The sequence below is a fragment of the Eubalaena glacialis genome, chromosome 15 (genome assembly GCF_028564815.1).
Source record: "Eubalaena glacialis isolate mEubGla1 chromosome 15, mEubGla1.1.hap2.+ XY, whole genome shotgun sequence".
Classification (NCBI taxonomy): Eukaryota; Metazoa; Chordata; class Mammalia; order Artiodactyla; family Balaenidae; genus Eubalaena; species Eubalaena glacialis.
The window spans coordinates 72166515-72183686 of NC_083730.1; the positions used below are offsets into that span (position 1 = coordinate 72166515).

Sequence of the window (17172 nt, forward strand, 5' to 3'; positions counted from 1 at the left end):
TCTCCTCTCGACACGATGGAACCCCAGGTCTGAGAGGGGCATGTGTAGACCCTGGCTGCCCCCGCCCCACTCAGCTGCCCCAGGAGCCCTGCTTGGAAGGAGCGGCAGAAGAGCAGGAGGTCCCAGTGGTGACCCAACGCCAGCCAGGGAAGGGCGCCCCCCACCTGCTGCTCCCTGCCCCTGGCCCTGCATGGCCCCCCAGTTCACCCTGGCCCTCCATAGCTCTTCTAATTACATAGCCATAAAGCACAAATCTCTAACAATCCAATTAGTAACGCCATTACTGCTCTGTCCAGGATTAAAATTACCAATTAAACTGCTGTCGATTTTATCATCACTTAGGCTCGACACGACCAGGGCACTTCAGGCCACAGAGGCCCATTAGCGGCCCCTTGAGTGGGGTCTGACCAGGGCCAGGGCTGGGGGCCTAACTCAGCAGCTCAGAAGGAAGTCCCTCCACCCACCACCCCTGGCGTCCTAGTGCGCTGTCCCCAACATCAGGGACTCCAAAAGATCATAGCCTTGTTCCCTACGGAATCGGAAGCGGGCAGGGGAGGAGGGACTTCGGCAAAACCAGCCTCTACCTGGGCAGCGCCTCCAGTCTGGACCTCCCCCACGTTCCCCTCGTCAGACTCACTGTTTCATGGCCCCGTGTTGCAGTGCCAGGCCAACCTGCACAGCTGAGTCCCAGGACGAGGGGCCGTAAGCACTCATCTGAAAGCCTGGCCCCCACATCCCCTGCCCCCTCTCTCTGCTACCACAGTGCCCTCTGCCCACAGCCTCGAGGTGCCATCCTTACACGATATCCCCACTGTGCTGGGGGCACCACTCTGATGAGCTACTCACAGATCAGCACCGTCCATCTCCCAGGTGACAAGCAGGTGCTTCTTTGGGGGGCCCTCAGTGCCTTGTCTCAGCACAGGGGAGATCTTGGAGCACAAAGCCAGAGGCCAGGGAATAGGCAAGTGCTTGCCCTGCCTGGAGGTGGGGGGAGTGAGCTCCCCGTCCCTGGAGGTGTGCAAACACAGGCAGCACCCAGGCCGTATGGTGGCAGGTGGAGGCAGAAGCTCACAAATGGAGAAAGGTAAATGTTGGGCTGGATGATTGAAGCCAGGTAAGTAATTTGCTTCTCCTGAGAAAGAATTTGAGATGTCAGGATCTGAGAACCCCCTTGGGAGGGCCAGAGGGTTCAGTTGTCTGATCTCCAGCCCTTGCCCTGGAGGTGCTTCCACAACAGGGGAGGGGCAGGGGCAGGGGAGGGGGCGGGGGGGAAGGGCCCGGGCAGCTGGAGACAGGGAGGTAGGCACCAGCCTGAGAACTCAGCCTGGTGTGCTAAAGGCTGCCGGTCCCCGGCATCGCAAGGACCCCTCTGAGACACCACAGGAGCAGTGACGGCGAACGTTTGTGCTCTGCCCTGGACCCCGGGCTCAGTGCCTTCCCTGTCATCCTCCTCCTGTGCTCATCCTGAGAAATGGGTACACTTATTCCCAGGTGAGGCACCAAGACTCTGAAGTCCAACAACTTGCCCGAGGTCACACTGTTTCCCTCTCAGGTCTGATCCCAGAGGACATGTCGTGTGCCAGATGAGGCCGCAGAGCCCACCCGCAAGGTCTGCACATTTCAGCACCTGTGCAGCTCCTTGTTCAAATGGAAGTTTATGCACAAGCTCTTTATGTCACACAAAGAAATGCAGAGAGGAGAGGCACCCTCGTCCCACTCCAGAGATGGCCAGAGCCTGCAAGGAGAGGCAACATCCTCCCACCCCCACCCTTGGCCGATGCCCGGGCCGGCAGGACTTGGGGCCTCTTCTGGAGGAGCGGCTGCCCTGGGCAAATCGGTCAAGCATCTCATCAGAGGCGACAGACTGAGGCAGGGATCTGGGAGCCCAGAGCAATTAGGAGCTGCCTCGCGCCTGTCTCCTGCCAGCTGCCACAGCTGTCACTCAGGAAGTGGGCCTGGAGCAGGGGCTGGGCCCCTGATGCCGCAGCCAGTCAGCAGCCTGCCCAAAGGGGGAGACCGAGGCCCAAACGGGACCAGGGGCAGGGATCACTGTCATTTCCTGGGTGGGACACCACCAAGTTCTTCTCGCCCCTGCCCAGACTCAGTTTCCCCGACCAAGCCTTCTTCGCTGGAGCAGTTGTTCTAACCCTTGGAAGCTCCTGGGAAGCTTTTTAAAAGTGCCCTTGCCCAGGCCGCAGCCAAGCCGACTCTCTGGAGTTGGGGGGGCCTGGGTGAGTGCCTGTGTCTGTCTCTCCCAGGCCAGGTTTTTTGCACTTATTGACATCAAACCCTGCCCCGAGGACTAGAAGCTTCTCTGCTCCTATGGCCATGCCTCCCTCTGCCTTCCAGACCATTTCTGGGCTCAGGGTAGTGTGAGAGCCAGAAAGGGAGGCTCTAAAGGTCCAGCCTCTCAGCAACGTGTCCCAGCACTGTGTGTGCCAGGGACAGAGGTACCAGGCACTGTCACCTTTGTCATCTCATCAGATCCCAGCAACCCTGGTTGGGTAGTGGCAGCGTCAACCCTATCTTACAGAGGAGGAAACTGAGGCAGGACTGGGTGTCACACCCAGGGCACAGAACTGGTAACAGCAGCCAGGTTTCATCCCAGCCACAATGGACTCCAAGTTCAGTGCTCTTTTTCTACCACCAAGCTGATTCTCAAGGAGTAACAAATTCAAGGACTTGTCCCTTTCACCCTGTTTCCCTCTAATGGACTCTGCCTCCTGCTCTGTCCTGTCTACCCCTGTCACCTGTGGGAGCTGGGCATCTAAGGGCTCAGAGATGGTGCTCAGGGCAAGGCAAGATCAGAGCAGACAGGGGCCTCTGGGTCCTGGCCTGCACCCCTCACGGCTGGGTCTGCCTCTGCAGGTCTATAAATTCCATTATTCATCAAGTGACTGTGTGAGTTTTCCCGGCCGATGAATATTTTATTCATCTCCACACACTGTCCCCAGCGGGTTCTTGGAACAATATTGTTCCCTAGCCAAGGAGCAGAGGCCAGAGCCTCTGCCCTCCCTGGATGTGCCTTTCCCCCACCAGCACCTCCCTGCCTCCCCCAGCAGTCCCCAAGTTTGGGCAGGGCTGTGGTCAGCGGCCCCGGCAAAACCTTGAGCTTGGTGCTTGCCCTCCCTCCATTTTGATATCCTCTTCTGGATAATGGGTTCATGTATTGCCTGTCAGGCCCTCCTGGATCCTTCCACAACTTTACCCGGTATGGCTTGGCCCTGGGCTCTGCCAGTAGCTCTCCCTGGTGCTGAATGTGGGTGGTGACAGGATGCTGGGGAACATGCTGGTTTTGAGAGGAGAGGGCTCCAGTCTCTGGCAGGGAGGCAGCCAGCCTCTGGACAGGGTAGTCCCCACTTCTCTCCTCTTGCCTCCCTGCCACTTGGTGGATTCTCCCAGAATCACAGATGGGTCACCTCTCCCCGGGTTTCCAGCACCCTGAGCCAAGGACTAGTGGGGGAAGTCTGTGGAGACCCCTCTCTGGAGGGCCCATGAGTCTCCTGGTGGCACCCCAGGGAGTGCAGTGTGATGGCAGCGGCACCTTCCCCAGATGGGGGAGTGACAGACATAATTCACACCCTGTGATCTCACCATCTGCTCCCCTGTGACGTGCAGAGGAGAGGACGGGGCTGCAACGCCGAAGGGCGGGTGGGCTGGTGTATGATCCTTCATTCATCCATTCATTCTCTCATTCATTCTTTCAGCAGATGTTCATCCAGCCCCTGCCACTTTCCCAAGCCCAGCCCAGTCCTGTGCCAGGCACTCGGAGCTGGGGGGTGTGGACCCGGACCCTGGCCTCCAGAGCTGAGTGGGGTCCTCGCACATCTCTGAGCTTTTGCCCACCCTTGCTCCTCCTCCTGGAGTTCCCTTGACTCATAGTAAGAGCCACCATGTTCCGTGCCTGAGCACTTCGCGTGCAGGAACTAAGCATTCACTCTGGGGGCTGGCTGTGTTCCTATTTAACAGGTGAGTAAGCTGAGGTTCAGAGACACCCAAAGGCACATGTCCAGCTCTGGGTTCTCCATGCAGAACTCTTACTGCTCATGGCACTGCCTCCTCAACCGAAAGCCCCGTTTCCATGTCCTTCCTCTGTAAAAACTGCCCCCCCCGCCACCTGCCCTTCAGCAGGCAATGAGCTTCGGCCTTAGCCATGCTGCCCAGCCCTCTGGTGCTTGCTCTGTGAGCCCCAGGTACAAGCAGCTCCCCCTTATCCTCTGACTCCCAGCCTGGCTTGCTCGCAGGACCTGGCACCCAGGGGCTGCCCCCCTGAGGGGCCGAGGAGGTCGATGAAGTTCCCAGAGGAGGCGGCGTTCCCCTGACCCTGAAAGGGCAGGGAGAGAGCAGCATGGCCCAGAGCCTGGATTCCCGTCCCATCCCTACCCAGCTCCTGCCTTGAGCTTGAACCCCAGCTCTATCTCATAACGCTGCATGACACAACCTGGTCCCTTCAGCTCCCTGAATGGGGGTGCCCTTGACCATGAGTGGGGTGTGGCCAAACTGCCTTCAGAGTCTTAGGGGACTCTGTGCAGGTCATGTGCACAGCCCAGGTGTAGCCTTGGTGGCATGTGGAAGCTCCCTGGACACAGCCAGCTCCATGGGCCATGGCTTTACACCAGGGGAGATGAGAGCGACTGGCCTGAGGTCAAGAATGACCCAAGCAGTGGGGTGCACCACGACCTTGGTGCTATAATCCCTTGGTGCTGTAAACCTGGAGGGTCCTGTCCCTTTGACCTGGTGGGAACCTGTCCCAGGGAGCAGCCTGGTCACAAGATGGTCACAGACCAAGGCTGAGGCCAGGAGGAGGGCCCATGTCTTAGCAGACACCCACACCTTCCCTCAGCACAGACCTGCAGGTAGTGCTAGTCAGACCCGCACAATTGATTTTTGCTTGATTTACTCGGGGACTGTTTCTGCCCGTCCTTTGAAGATTCTCTGCCTGGACAGCACGGCCGGGAGCCACAGGTGATGCAGTGGGAGCTCCGTCTGGCGAGCGCCAACATGCTGTGTGGCAGCCTCTTGGAAAGTCACCAGGAGCTGGGTTTCCCACCAGCCCCTCAGCAGGTTCCAGCCCACCTTCCCCAGACGTGGGGATCCTGATTTAGAACTGGCTAGCCACTCAGTAAACACCAAAGGATTGAGCTGCTGTCATTCACGCTCCCCATCAGTACGTTGCAGCTATAATTATTATTATTGCATATTCCTCGGGGGGGATTTTCATGCTAATAGTAAACTCCCAAGAGACACAGGGAGGCCCTGCCAGGCACCTCTCATATGTTACATCTCTTCATCTTCACACTGCCCGGGAGGTAGCACTGCCACCCTCACTTCACGAGGGAAACCGAGGCCCCAGGAGGTTAAGGGAGGTGACTAAGGTCCCACGGCAGCAGCCCCAGGTCTGTCTGGCTCTGAGGTCCAGGTTCTTTCTTCCCCATTCCTCTCCTCCAGCAGAAGACCCGAGGGAGCTCAAAGCACTCAGCTCTAAGGGTGGAATGTCAGACCCGGGACAGGTGGACTAGGAGGGCTTCGGGAGGGGCTTTTCTGGGGCCTCACACAGCCCCCAGCCCCAGGTCTTAACGGGCACCCAGCTGGCCCATAGAGGCTGGGGAGAGAGACAGACAAACAGCTGGGGTCCTTCCTGGCTTCTCTGCAGGTTGTAGATGCTGCTGGGAGCCGTGTCCACAGCCAAGTCCAAGAAGTGCTGGGGCCCAGGCCTGGCCCAGCCCAGCTCAGCCAAGGCTGGCATCTCTCCCTAAGCCCCTCTCCCCAGGCCATGAGACAGGGCTGTGATTAATCAGCGACAAAAGCAGAAAAATGTAATCAGCCTGGGAAGGGCAGGGCCGTGGAGGGCCGTGGCAATCAGCTTTCCCCCTGGGGCCGAGGGCTGATTGGACCAAAGGGGGCAGGGAGGTGGTTCCGATGGGGCCTCAAGGGGTGGGGTCCGCAGCTGGGGCCATGGCGAGGCCAGAGGGTCAATCCCTCCTCCATAAATATGCATGGACGTCTGCGAACACAGGCCCACACCCAGGGGCTGCACGCTGCCCCCCACCCGCCCACGGGTTCCTGCCCTCCCCTCCCAGCTTACAACCTTGGCACACACAGGTGTCCACACACACTCCCAACGTGCGTTCATCTGCGTGTGGACTCGAAAACACATGTACACACCCTCATGGATAACGGATACATGCACACGCATGCTGCTCCCATGAACACCTGCCCCCTCTCTCCACGCGCACACATGCTCTGGGGCCTGGGAGAGCCCTGCACAAGTATTGGGTCTAACCTGGAGCTACGTGAACTGACAAAGCCTCACACCAGTCCCTACAGGCACCCAGCCACCTCTCTGTCCCCCACTGCCTCTGGGGCCTGGCTCCCTCTCTGCAGGCTGAGCGGTGGTGAGGGCTTGGGAAGGAGGCTCCACTGTTGGAGGCAAGGTCAGGTGCGAGGTCTCAGCCACAGGGCAGGGAAGCCTGCCCCAGAGCTGTCCCCAGCTCCTGCCTGCCGGCCCTGCCCCATGACCTTGGTCAACGCCCTTCTCTCTCAGCCTCAGTTTCCCCACTTTGGAGCCTCTCCTGGCACCAACACTCTGTGATTCTCTTCGAGGACCCAGGCGCCTGGGGCAGACCTCCCCTCGCTGCCAGGTATCTGGTCCTCAGTTCCTGGCTCTCTGTTCATGGGGGTGGGGGCCAGCCAAGGGGCTGGAAGGAAGGGCCCCACCCCCACCTTAATGTAATCCTGGTGGCTGCGGACTTGGTTTGTATGGGCGTTGGTGGGGAGAGTGATCCTCCTCAGGGAGAAAGGGGAGCCCGGGGCAAAGGGGAGAAGGAACCCCCGGCGGGCGAGGGGTGGCCGCACAGGGGCCGGCGGCGGGAAGGGGCGGGCGGGGTGGGGGGGGAGCGTGAAGGGGGCGGGCGGCGGGCGGGGGAGGCGGGGAGCGCAGCCAGCGCGGCACAGAGCAAGCGAGCGAGCAGGGGAGGCGGCGAGAACCGGAGCGGCGGGCCGGGCGGCCGCGCCGGCGAGCTGACCAGCGGGCGGCGAGCAGCGCGCAGCGCGGAGCGCGCGGGGCACCGAGGAGCGGGAGCGGCGGGCGCAGCGCGCAGCGGCCCGAGCGGAGAGGCCCGAGCGGCGCCGCCCCCGCGGCCCCTGCGGGGCCCCCGCCGGGAGCCCGACGAGGGAGGGGACGGCATGGACCGGCGGCCCGGGGCGCGGGGGCGCTAGGCCCCCGGAGGGGCGCCCCCCGCCTCGCCGCCACTGCCGCCGCCGGGCCGCCCTCCGCAGCCGCGCGCCCTGCCCGCTCCAGCCGCCCCCGGGGCCGCCGCCGGCCCATGAGCCCCGACCTCAAAGTTTGCGGCGGGCGGGCGGGCGCGGAGCCTCCAAGATGCCGTTCCACCCGGTGACGGCGGCGTTGATGTACCGGGGCATCTACACCGTGCCCAACCTGCTGTCGGAGCAGCGCCCCGTGGACATCCCTGAGGACGAGCTCGAGGGTGAGTGCCCCGCCGGGACCCCCGCCCGCCGGCCCCCCTACCTGTGCGCCCAGGTGAAGCGCGGTCTAGGGGCGCAGGGGCGCAGGGGCTGTCTGCAGGTGCCGCCTGCCAGGTGGGCACTCCAGCGAACGGCTGCGCGGGGAGGCAGGACGAGTTCGCACCCCTGGGCGCCGCGGTGGGGGTCGCCAAGGCGGAGGGGCGGCCCAGCCCCTGCCCGCCTGGTCCCCCGCGCTGCGGAAACTTGCCGGGCCCCGCAGCGGGGTCACGGGGCCGCGCAATCCGCGGTGACGGTGCGGCAACGCGGCGGGTTGGGTTGGGGGTCTGAGCTGTGCCCCCTCCGCCGGCCCGGCCAGAGCACCCGCATCTTGATCCCCTCCGTGGCGCCCGCCCGCGGCTCTGCGCTGGCATTGACATTCCGCTCGTGTCGCTTTTAAAATCCAATCTGCTCGGGCAGCGAGAGAAGGGGAGAGGGCGACTGCCCTGCTCCTGCCGGCTCCCGGGCTGCCCGCAGCCCCTCTTGCGGCCGTAGCCCCTTCCCCACAGCCCTGCGGGGACCCCCAGCCTGGAGCGCCAGGAAGGCGGCCCGGGAGGTGGTGGCGACAACAAGTGGCCAGATTGGGCGGCTTGGTGGAGATAACCAAGCCTGGTAGGGAAAGGCAGAGAGACCAGGACCTAAATCTGTCCCCCTGGAGTCCCTCCACCTCTGGACGTGAATGGGGACCTTAGGCAGCAGGCTAGGCGAGATCAGAGCAGATGGCAGAGGCCAGGGTCCCTGGACAGAGGCTTCTGAGGAGCGATGAGACCCCTGGGGCCTGTGAGCTCTTTCCCTACTGGGCTGGGGACAGGTGCTCAGGTTTTCCCTCCCCCCAGACCTCCTGGGGTCCCATATGGAGTGGAGTGAGGGGTTCTGGGCTGATGGGAGTCTTGGCCCCCTGGGATCTGCTTGTCTGCTGTTGGGGGAGGGGCTGCGATCACCCAGAAGCTGGGCCTCTCTTCAGGTACCTTAGGTCCAGGGGTCTCTGCGATCTGGGGCTCAACAGGGCCTTTGCGGGGTGCAGCTGAGACACCAGCGCAGTCAGGGATGATGGTGGGAGCACAAGCCATGGAGAGAGATCCAGACTCATCCCCCAGCGCTGGAGGGAGCAGATCCTGGGGGAGTCAGACGGGATCAGGGGGAAGATCAAGGGGAGAAGGCAGCTACCCCCACCCCACCCCCACCCCACCCCCACCCCCGCACTGCACCACAGACTATGAGCCGCCTGCTTCTCACCAAGTCCCCCCAAAAGCCTCCAGAGGTTGGGAGAGCCATGGAAATAGAGCCTGATGTTTGAGGCGGGCAGGACAGATGGATGGGTGCCGCTACTGGGTCTCTGGCCTTGAATTCCAAAGCCCAAGTCCCTGCCCTGTCTGGGCCGAAGCCCAGGAACAAAAAGTCTCATCCAGGGCCTGGGAAAAGGAGGGAGTATGATGAGGGACAAGAGGGCAGGGGATGGGGCATAGGCTGTCTCTTCCCTAACACTGTCTTCTCCTGCCCTGGGCCACCGCAAACCTCTTAACCAGTTTCCCCTCCACAGACCCTCATCCACACCTTCCTCCTGGCCACGCGGGCAGGGGTAAACATTGTCCCCCTACACCAGGCAGCTTTCCCCTCATTCCCTCCTCTTGCTCCCAGCACCCCACCATGACCCTGGCAGCCCTGCTATGGGCCTCACTGGTCCCTCCTCTCCTGATCTCCCAGCCCTGGAGTGCAGACCCCAAGGAAGGGGAGAAGCTGAGGAGGCTGGGGTGCAGGGGTGAGCAGGGCACAGGGCGGGCAGTGCAGGGGCAAAGAGGCCGCAGGCTCCCCTTGGACCGCATGGCGGACATGCTGGCAGGAGCCCAAGAACGTTAGTCACCAGCAACACCAAAACGCACTCCCTGCTTCTCTCCTGTCCACTTCTCCTGGGCCCTGTGAAGCAGAAGGACCTGGCACAGGGGGCATCTGAAGGGCAGAGCCCTCCCTGGGGTGGGCGGGATGGGGCGTCATGGAACAAGCAGATGCCTGGTGGCCCCAGCCCATCTCCCGGCCTGCGGGCAGCCATGGATGAGGACAGGAAGTCCTCTGTGATCGGCCCCCTTCTTGGCTGCAGGCACTCTGGAAGCCCTTCTCCTAGGAGACCAAGTCTCTGCAGGCCCCAGTGGGCCTTGAGTGCCAGGGCTGGGTGGGAAGGGTGACCATCCACGGCACAGATCACCCCTCTGCCCCCTCCACCTCCCCAGTGCCTCATCAGTGCTCCTGCCCCAGGGTAGTGTGGGTAAGACCCAGGCTCTTTGCTGGGAGGATGCCCATCACTGGGCGAGCCACACGTGCCGAGGAGAGGGAGCCCGGCAGCTTGGGATGAAATGCTACAGACAGTATGTGCCTGCCTGCAGAAATCCAGGGGGTGGTTAGTCTGAGGGGGAGGAGGACTAGGAAGGGAGGTGGAGAGCACCGGGTTAAGGTGAGGGCTTCCTAGCCAAGCAGTGGTGGGTTCGAGTTCTCTGTTCCTTCAATTTATGGAGTGACCTTGGGCAATCACTTGCCTTTCTTGCCTCGGTTTCTCCATCTGCAAAAGGGGGTTGACATTGCCCCTCCCCAGGGCTGCCAGTGACAGAGGATGTGATGGAAGTGCTCAGCACAGGGCCTGGCATGCAGTGGGGACTCGGGGACCGGGACGCAGCAGCAGGGAGGCTGAGGGGTGGGGGTCAGGGAAGGCCCATGAGGAAGGAACACAGGGTATGCAGGGGGGCCGGGCCAGAAAGGCAGGCTGAGGGAGAGGATGGGTGGAAAGAGCCTTGAAGTTCTGGCAGAGGCACTTGGGGACCCCTGGATGGCAGTTGGCAGGGTAGACGTGGCTGGGCAGAGCTGGTCTGGGTCCCCCAGCCTCCCTTGAGGCGGAGGTACAGGATCTCCCAGATTCTCCCTGAGATGCACACAACAGAGCCCCCCTGGCCTGTGGCAGTGCTGAGGCTGACCCCAGTGGCATCGACGGGCTTGAGCACCTGAGGGTGGGAATTGGGGCAGCTGCAAGCCCTAGCCTGGCCCTCCCTCTGAGAGAGGAGAAGGAAGACAGACGGACAGGCAGACAACCACCAGGGCAGAGGTCTGGGCTTGGCACTTGACCTGCTCAGTCAGATGGTGGAGCCTGCAATGAGAGTGGCCAAACGGGGTCATTCGGGGTACGGGGGGACAGAGGAGTCCCTTTTCCTGCCCCTCTTCTCTGCAAGCCCAGCAGCCGCCTCTGTCAGGCTGGAATCTCGGGGAGGCCAAAGTGCTGGGGCGTTGGGCCAATGCCGCGGAGAGTGGCCGTCGCTGCAGAGGACAGACACTGCCCCCCTCAAAGTGACCTCCAGCCCACGCACCCCCTCTCTGGACTCTGGCTCCCTGACAGTGCTGGCATCCCTTGGGGACCGCTGGGGACTCAGGCCCTGACGCAGCTCCTCGGGCCGGGGAGGGGATTGAGGGCGTCAGGCTGGAGGTGGCAGGTAGGGACCAGTGTCGGCCCAGAAACCCAGAGGCCCTGCCAGCCCTTGCCTGGGCCAGGCTTCCCCATGCCAAGATGGAGCACGGCAGGCTTCCCCCGGCCTCATGGGGAGCGAACAGAGCGAGGCTTTTGGGGAAACATGCCCAGCTGGGATGTGCCGATGGCGGCAGCAGCAACAGGAAAGCCATGACACCCACCCAACTCTGGGAGCCCCCAGCAGAGTCCAGGCTTCAGAGATGGGGCAAGAGTCACGTTCCCATCTCAAAGGCGAGGCTCTTGAGGTTCAGAGAGGGAGGTGCCTTGCCCAGGTCACTCGGCTGCTGAGTGGCAAAGCCAGACTCCAAGCCCGGGCCCCCAAGTCCTGGCACCAGCAAACAGGAAGGCCGGCCTGGTGCTTGAAGCTCCCCTAGTCCTCCCTCTCCTTCCGGCTCTGCCAGAACGTCTGGGATGTTCTGATTTATAGCATCCTGTTCTGAGCCAGGCCCAGCCCCAGCCAAGCACGTACATGCTTGATTTTCTTATTTAGTCATTTCCGCAGCCCCATTGTACAGGTGAGCAAACACCCACTCAAGGGCACCTGACCAGGATGCGGGAGAGCTGGGATCTGACCCTGAATCTGTGTGACTTAGTGCTGATTCTCTGGCCGAGAAGGTAATCCCTGAACTTGGCCTCAGAAATCAGCTGGTGCTGGGTCACAGCTCTGAGCAAGGACGAGGACACAGAGTAAGACTGAGGTGTGAGCCAGGCGTGCCAGGGAGGAGTGGCTGAGGCGACACTTGAATGAGGAGGTTGTGGTCTTTGGATTGATCTAGTGGTCTTGGAAGGTTAGTCCTGCCTGAGAAAGGGCTGCCCCTGGGCCTGTCACCTGCCCATGGACCCCAAGATTCACCTGCCCTCCACTGTCTCCTGTGCGTTTTCTCAGGACTTTTAGAAGGAGATCAGGGGCTCCAATTGGAGCAGCCCTGGGCTCTGGGAGCCACACTTGGCCCCTGTCAGTGTGGGACGGACAGCCTGGACCCCAATTCATTGCAGGGGAGAGAGCCAGCACCCACTGCAGCCCCACTGTGGGTCCAGGGTTTTGCCATCCCACCCTGAGCTCTCCCGACCAAGGACCCAGAAGGATGGGGTGCCTGCCTTGGGTTCCCCAAACCAGCCCCTGACCTGGTGGGGTCTGAGGATGGTTCCCCCACCCCTAACTTCGGCTTGATCCCCCTCCTCTGGGTGGCCCATGGAGTGAGGGGGTCCTTAGGGACTGCACAAGGGGACAAGCAGCATCCTCAGCCTCCCTTCCTGCTTCTTGCCTGCTTGGGGAGTAGAAAGCAAACGCTTGCCCTTACTAGGATCATTTGTAAACTAAGAGTAAATGGGCTCTGAGTGATGACCCCACACCAAGTAGAGCATGAACTTCTGGTCAGCTCCTTTGTGTGTGTGCTCCAGATGGGTGGGCTCCCTGAATCAGTCATTCATTCACTTAACCACTTATTAGCAAATGGTTATGCTTGAATGACAGGCACTGTTCCAGGTAGCGGTGAACAAGACTGACCTGGCTCCTGCTCTCATGGCGTCTCATAGTTCACAATCTGGTGTGGTCAGGAAGGAATCCTTGGGGGAAGAGTGGGGTCTGTGGGAGCCCAGAGGAGGGCCAGAGTCAGCTGGGGGGGCAGGGAGGGCTCCAGGGAGGTGATGCCATCCACGCTGGGAACCAGGGATGTATCAGAATTCACCATGGTGAGGGGAAGAGCATTCCAAGCAAAAGGAGCCTCATATTCAGAGGCCTGGAGGTGGAGCAGCCCTGGTGCCCACCATGACTGAAAGGGCCCCTAGGGCTGGAGTTCAGGACACCTGAGGTGGGCAGAGCCCGTGGCTGGGTCAGGAGGCCAACAGTGCCAGCCAGAAACCTAAGTGTGTGTGTGGAGGGCTGGGCAGAGGGTGTGCCTGGCTGCATGGTCAGTGCCTTCCTCTGAACCCAAGGACTCCCAGGTGATTGGAATTCCCTCAGCAGCCTCCGTAACTGCTGGGCCTCTGCTCACACACCTCTGGGGATGGGGAGCTCACTACCTCCTCTGTGGCCCTGGAAAATTCAGGTGGGAGTTGGCCTGGAGTTCCCAGAGTCCAGGGTTTACAGAAGCCCCTGGGCCTGGCCCAGATCTCCCTTCCCAGCTGCTCTCCTGGCCGAGGGGCCACTGGTTAGGAGACCAGGTTCTCAGGCCCTGCCTGGGATGGGTAGGGGGTGGTCCAGAGTCAGAGGGTCTGGGGGCCTAGGCAACTCAGGTGTGGCCCACTGACTCTGTCTTGGCCTGCATGTCAACTGGAACCTCCAGGCATTGGCTGTAGATGCCAGGTGGGAGGAGCCTGATGAAGTTTGGGGCTTCAGCCCAAGCCACCTTGCCGTGTGGCTTGGGACACATGGCCACCCTCTCTGGGCTATAGTGGGTCCAGCAGAATCAGGGGATGACCCCAAGGTGCAGGATCCCACAGTTTCAGGGGCTCACAGACCCTCTAGGCCAGGCCTGGGCCAGCCTAACTCCTGCCCTCACCAGAAACAGCCCTGACCCCACACTGGCCACCTAGCCTCTCTGGGCCTCATTTTCCAGGTGGGCAGCATGGAGCATCTCATCTGTCTCTCCTTCCAAATGCACGCTTGCACGCACACACGCACGCACATGAGCTCACCTCTGCCCGCGAATTGAACAAGGAGACCCCCCCGGGAGCTGGAGCAGAGAGGGTGGGAGTGGATTGAGATTCACTCCCCACCAACGGGAAATGTTCTGTAGGACCCTTCTTGGGCTGAGTAACAATGAAGGGACAGCAAACAGAGAAACAGAGGTTAAAAAAAAGGGTGAACGGGGAGAGGTTAGGACCCTTCAACCCTCAACAGTTCCTGGATGTCCTTGGTAAAACCCTTTCATCGTTACACCATTACCGCCCATTTTACTGTGGGTAAGACTGAGGCTGGCCCAATGTCACTCACGGGGTTGCTTGTTCCCAGGCTCCCAGCCCAGTGCCTTGCTCCCCACCCCTGAGTCACCCAGGTCCTCAGGCCTGTCTCCCCCTCCATACAATGGGTGGGGGGAGTGACCCCCCGCACCTGAGCTGGCCCGGGGCTGCTCCATCCATCCTCTGTCTTCCCCCAAACCTTGGGCTCCGTCTGGGAGGCAGTCTGCACTGAGCTGTCAGCCCATTAGCTTGGAGCCACGGCTGCCTCACGTGGCCGCCATTAATGAGTGTTGGCCGGTGTTAAGGAGCTGAGCCTGGGGAGGAAGTGCAATGGGGATGAAGGGAGGGGGGATGGAAGGGGGGTGGGCAGGGAAGCCTTTGGCAGCTCACAGAGGACCGGCTGCCTAGCCCGGCGTCCTCCCCTGCACCGTGGGACCCGTGGTACCGGCCACACGGGGTCGTCGTGAGCACGCCTGGAGAGGCTGTGGGAGCCTGGCTCGCGGAGCCGGAGACCCCCAGGGTGGTCTTGTCACTGCCGCGGGGCCTGGGCACCTTTGCTGTCTGCTTGGCCTGCCCTGAGCTCCAGGGAGGCAGCGCTGTAGTGGACTCTTGAGCCACCTGCCAACTGTCTCTGACCAGACCTTCGGGCTCTAGAGGGGAAGGGGGTATTCTCCATCCCGGGCTTAGGCTGTGGCATCTGGGATCCTGGAGGTCTGGGGAGTGGGCTGTCGGGGACAGGAGTGAGGTCTTGACCTGCTCTGCTCCTCCCACAGAGATCCGAGAGGCCTTCAAAGTCTTCGACCGCGATGGCAATGGCTTCATCTCCAAGCAGGAGCTGGGCACGGCCATGCGCTCCCTGGGATACATGCCCAATGAGGTGGAGCTGGAGGTTATCATCCAGCGGCTGGACATGGACGGTGAGCCCTGCCCCCTGCCTGTTTCCTCACCCCTCACCTGGTGGGGGGGGCCAAGTCTGGGGCCTGAGCCACCGAGACTGAGCCCATGGGGGGACCTCTCACTCTCCCCACTCCCAGCCAGCCTTCCAAGCCCATGGCTTGGGTTTGCAGCCAGGTCTGGCCCCATTTCTCAGCCTGGAGAATTGAGGCTAGAGAGAGTATGACAGCCCCAGCCATACCCAAAGGTTGGAGATTCTGCCCCTCTCACTCTGTGTTCCAAGAAATTTTTAAAGTACAAATTTTTAAAGTAGAACGGATATACTAAATACCCCACTTCCCATCACCAAAAATAAAAAATCAATTTAGTTGTAAATATTTGCCACCTGGCATTTAATCAAGGAAAAACTCATAAGAACCAGTAATGCCCAGTGCCCTCCGCTCATCCTCCTGTGGCTGCCTCCCCCACCTCATCTCCACCCAGAGAGCAGGTGACGACCTGGGCAGGCGGTCCCCCATCCTGAGCTTCATTTCCTGTCTGTGTGGTGGGGAGGAAGTCCGGCCCCACACCTGCTCCGGGACAGCAGCAGGGTGCTTCGAAGCCATGTAGGGTTCAGAGGGAAACGTGTCTCCCACACGCAAGGCCTGCTCAGGGCCCACCTGCTGCGCGCCACCCCCCCCCCCCCACCCCACCTTGTCAGGTGGGGCCTCAGCACACTCGGTGGCTTCAGCATCAGCCCAGAGACTGGCACATCAGGCTCTGAGGAGAGGACCTGCCTGAGGTCCCATGGTGGCCCAAGGTGCCCAGGTGCAGCCTCACCAGCTGACTGGAACTGTGCCCGCTCTAGGTGATGGCCAAGTGGACTTCGAGGAGTTTGTGACCCTCCTGGGACCCAAGCTCTCCACCTCGGGGATCCCAGAGAAATTCCACGGCACTGACTTCGACACCGTCTTCTGGAAGGTACTCCCTGGCTGACTGGGACCCAGGGCTGTGTGCACAGTGAAGGGCTGTACTGGGCCAGGGAAGGGTCGGGCCCACACCATAAAGGGGGGGATGACACCCCCAGGCTCTGTCCACTGGACGTCTTGTCTCCCAGCGGGCTATGGGGTTCCCTGGGGAGGGTGGTGTTTGTCGAGGACTCAGAGAATGGAGTGAGTGGTTCCCAGCCCTCCAGAATCTGGAGGCTTGTCGCTGGCTTGTGTGGCTGCAGGTGCTGGGTGGGGACCGTGGTGGTGCTGGTGGCCAGAGCGCTGTGTCTCCCCCAACCCAAGTGTGACATGCAAAAGCTGACCGTGGACGAGCTGAAGCGGCTGCTCTACGACACCTTCTGTGAGCACCTGTCCATGAAGGACATCGAGAACATCATCATGACGGAGGAGGAGAGCCACCTAGGCACGGCGGAGGAGTGCCCCGTGGACGTGGAGAGTGAGTGACCCACCCCGGGACCCCACAGGCGGGCCGACTGCTCGGGCAGGGGAGGAACCAGGGGCTTGCAGAGGGGGGCTGGGGGCCTCCTTGCCTGCCCCAAACCTTGCGTCCCCGTGTGCCCCGCGGGACGAGCCCATGTGCAGAAGTGCAGGCGGCTCCTGAGTCCATCGCTTGGCTGTCCCCTTCTCTCTCTGGTGCTCCCCGGCGGCGGGCGGCCTCAGCCTGCTCCAACCAGCAGATCCGTCAGACGTGCGTGCGCAAAAGCCTGATCTGCGCCTTCGCCATCGCCTTCATCATCAGCGTCATGCTCATCGCAGCCAACCAGGTGCTGCGCAGCGGCATGAAATAGGCGCCACCTGGGTGCCCCGTGGGGCGCGCGGTGCATGGAGCCCCCTCCACACCCACCGCCGCCCACAGTCCTCTCCCTCCACCGACTCCCTGGGCCACCACCGCGTGTACTTCAGGGCCTGGGCGTCCAGCGGCACCACCCCGCCCGCCCCACGGGCCTTGCATGGAGCTGTGGCCCAGCTGCAGAGGGCCTGGTGGTGGCTCTGAGGATGGCCCTGGCCCTGCCTGCACCCTGCCCGTGCCCCACCCTGGCCTGTATGTAGCACTAACTTTTCCCGCTGTGCAAGGGCTCCTGGGAAATTAAGGAGGAATTTATACAGGGCCCAGTAGCTGCAGGTCCCTTGGGCAGGAGGAGGCATTGTGTGCCCAGGGCCACACAGCCAACCCAACCCTGGTCCCTCAGGTCTGCCCAGGGCCATGGAGGGGAGTGCAGGGGACAGAAAGCCTCCTCCTGGAGGGCAACATGAGGCTGGGGTCTCCTGGGCCCTTCTCCCTGGCATGGCCTGAGGAAGCCCCCGGCCTTCTGCTGAGTCCCTTCCTCTGACCTTCCTTAGACTCAAACCCAGCCCTCCTCC

At 61.8% G+C, this 17172-nt stretch overlaps 1 protein-coding gene across 1 annotated transcript; it reads left to right on the top strand.

Annotated features, from left to right (window-relative positions):
* The first annotated feature begins 7378 nt into the window (after positions 1–7378).
* Positions 7379–16598, top strand: CABP7 (calcium binding protein 7). The gene is made up of 5 exons (XM_061170153.1): positions 7379–7487; positions 14701–14844; positions 15669–15781; positions 16093–16246; positions 16471–16598. Exons 1-5 carry the CDS (start codon positions 7379–7381, stop codon positions 16596–16598), a joined length of 648 nt encoding a protein of 215 aa, XP_061026136.1.
* The last annotated feature ends 574 nt before the right edge of the window (positions 16599–17172 follow it).

Excerpts from the sequence above, each read along its gene's own strand:
- CABP7 (XM_061170153.1), top strand. The coding sequence starts at position 7,379 with ATGCCGTTCCACCCGGTGACGGCGGCGTTGATGTACCGGGGCATCTAC. Across the intron at positions 7,488-14,700 it reads CCCTGAGGACGAGCTCGAGG|AGATCCGAGAGGCCTTCAAA; the intron begins GTGAGTGCCCCG and ends CTCCTCCCACAG. Across the intron at positions 14,845-15,668 it reads CCAGCGGCTGGACATGGACG|GTGATGGCCAAGTGGACTTC; the intron begins GTGAGCCCTGCC and ends TGCCCGCTCTAG.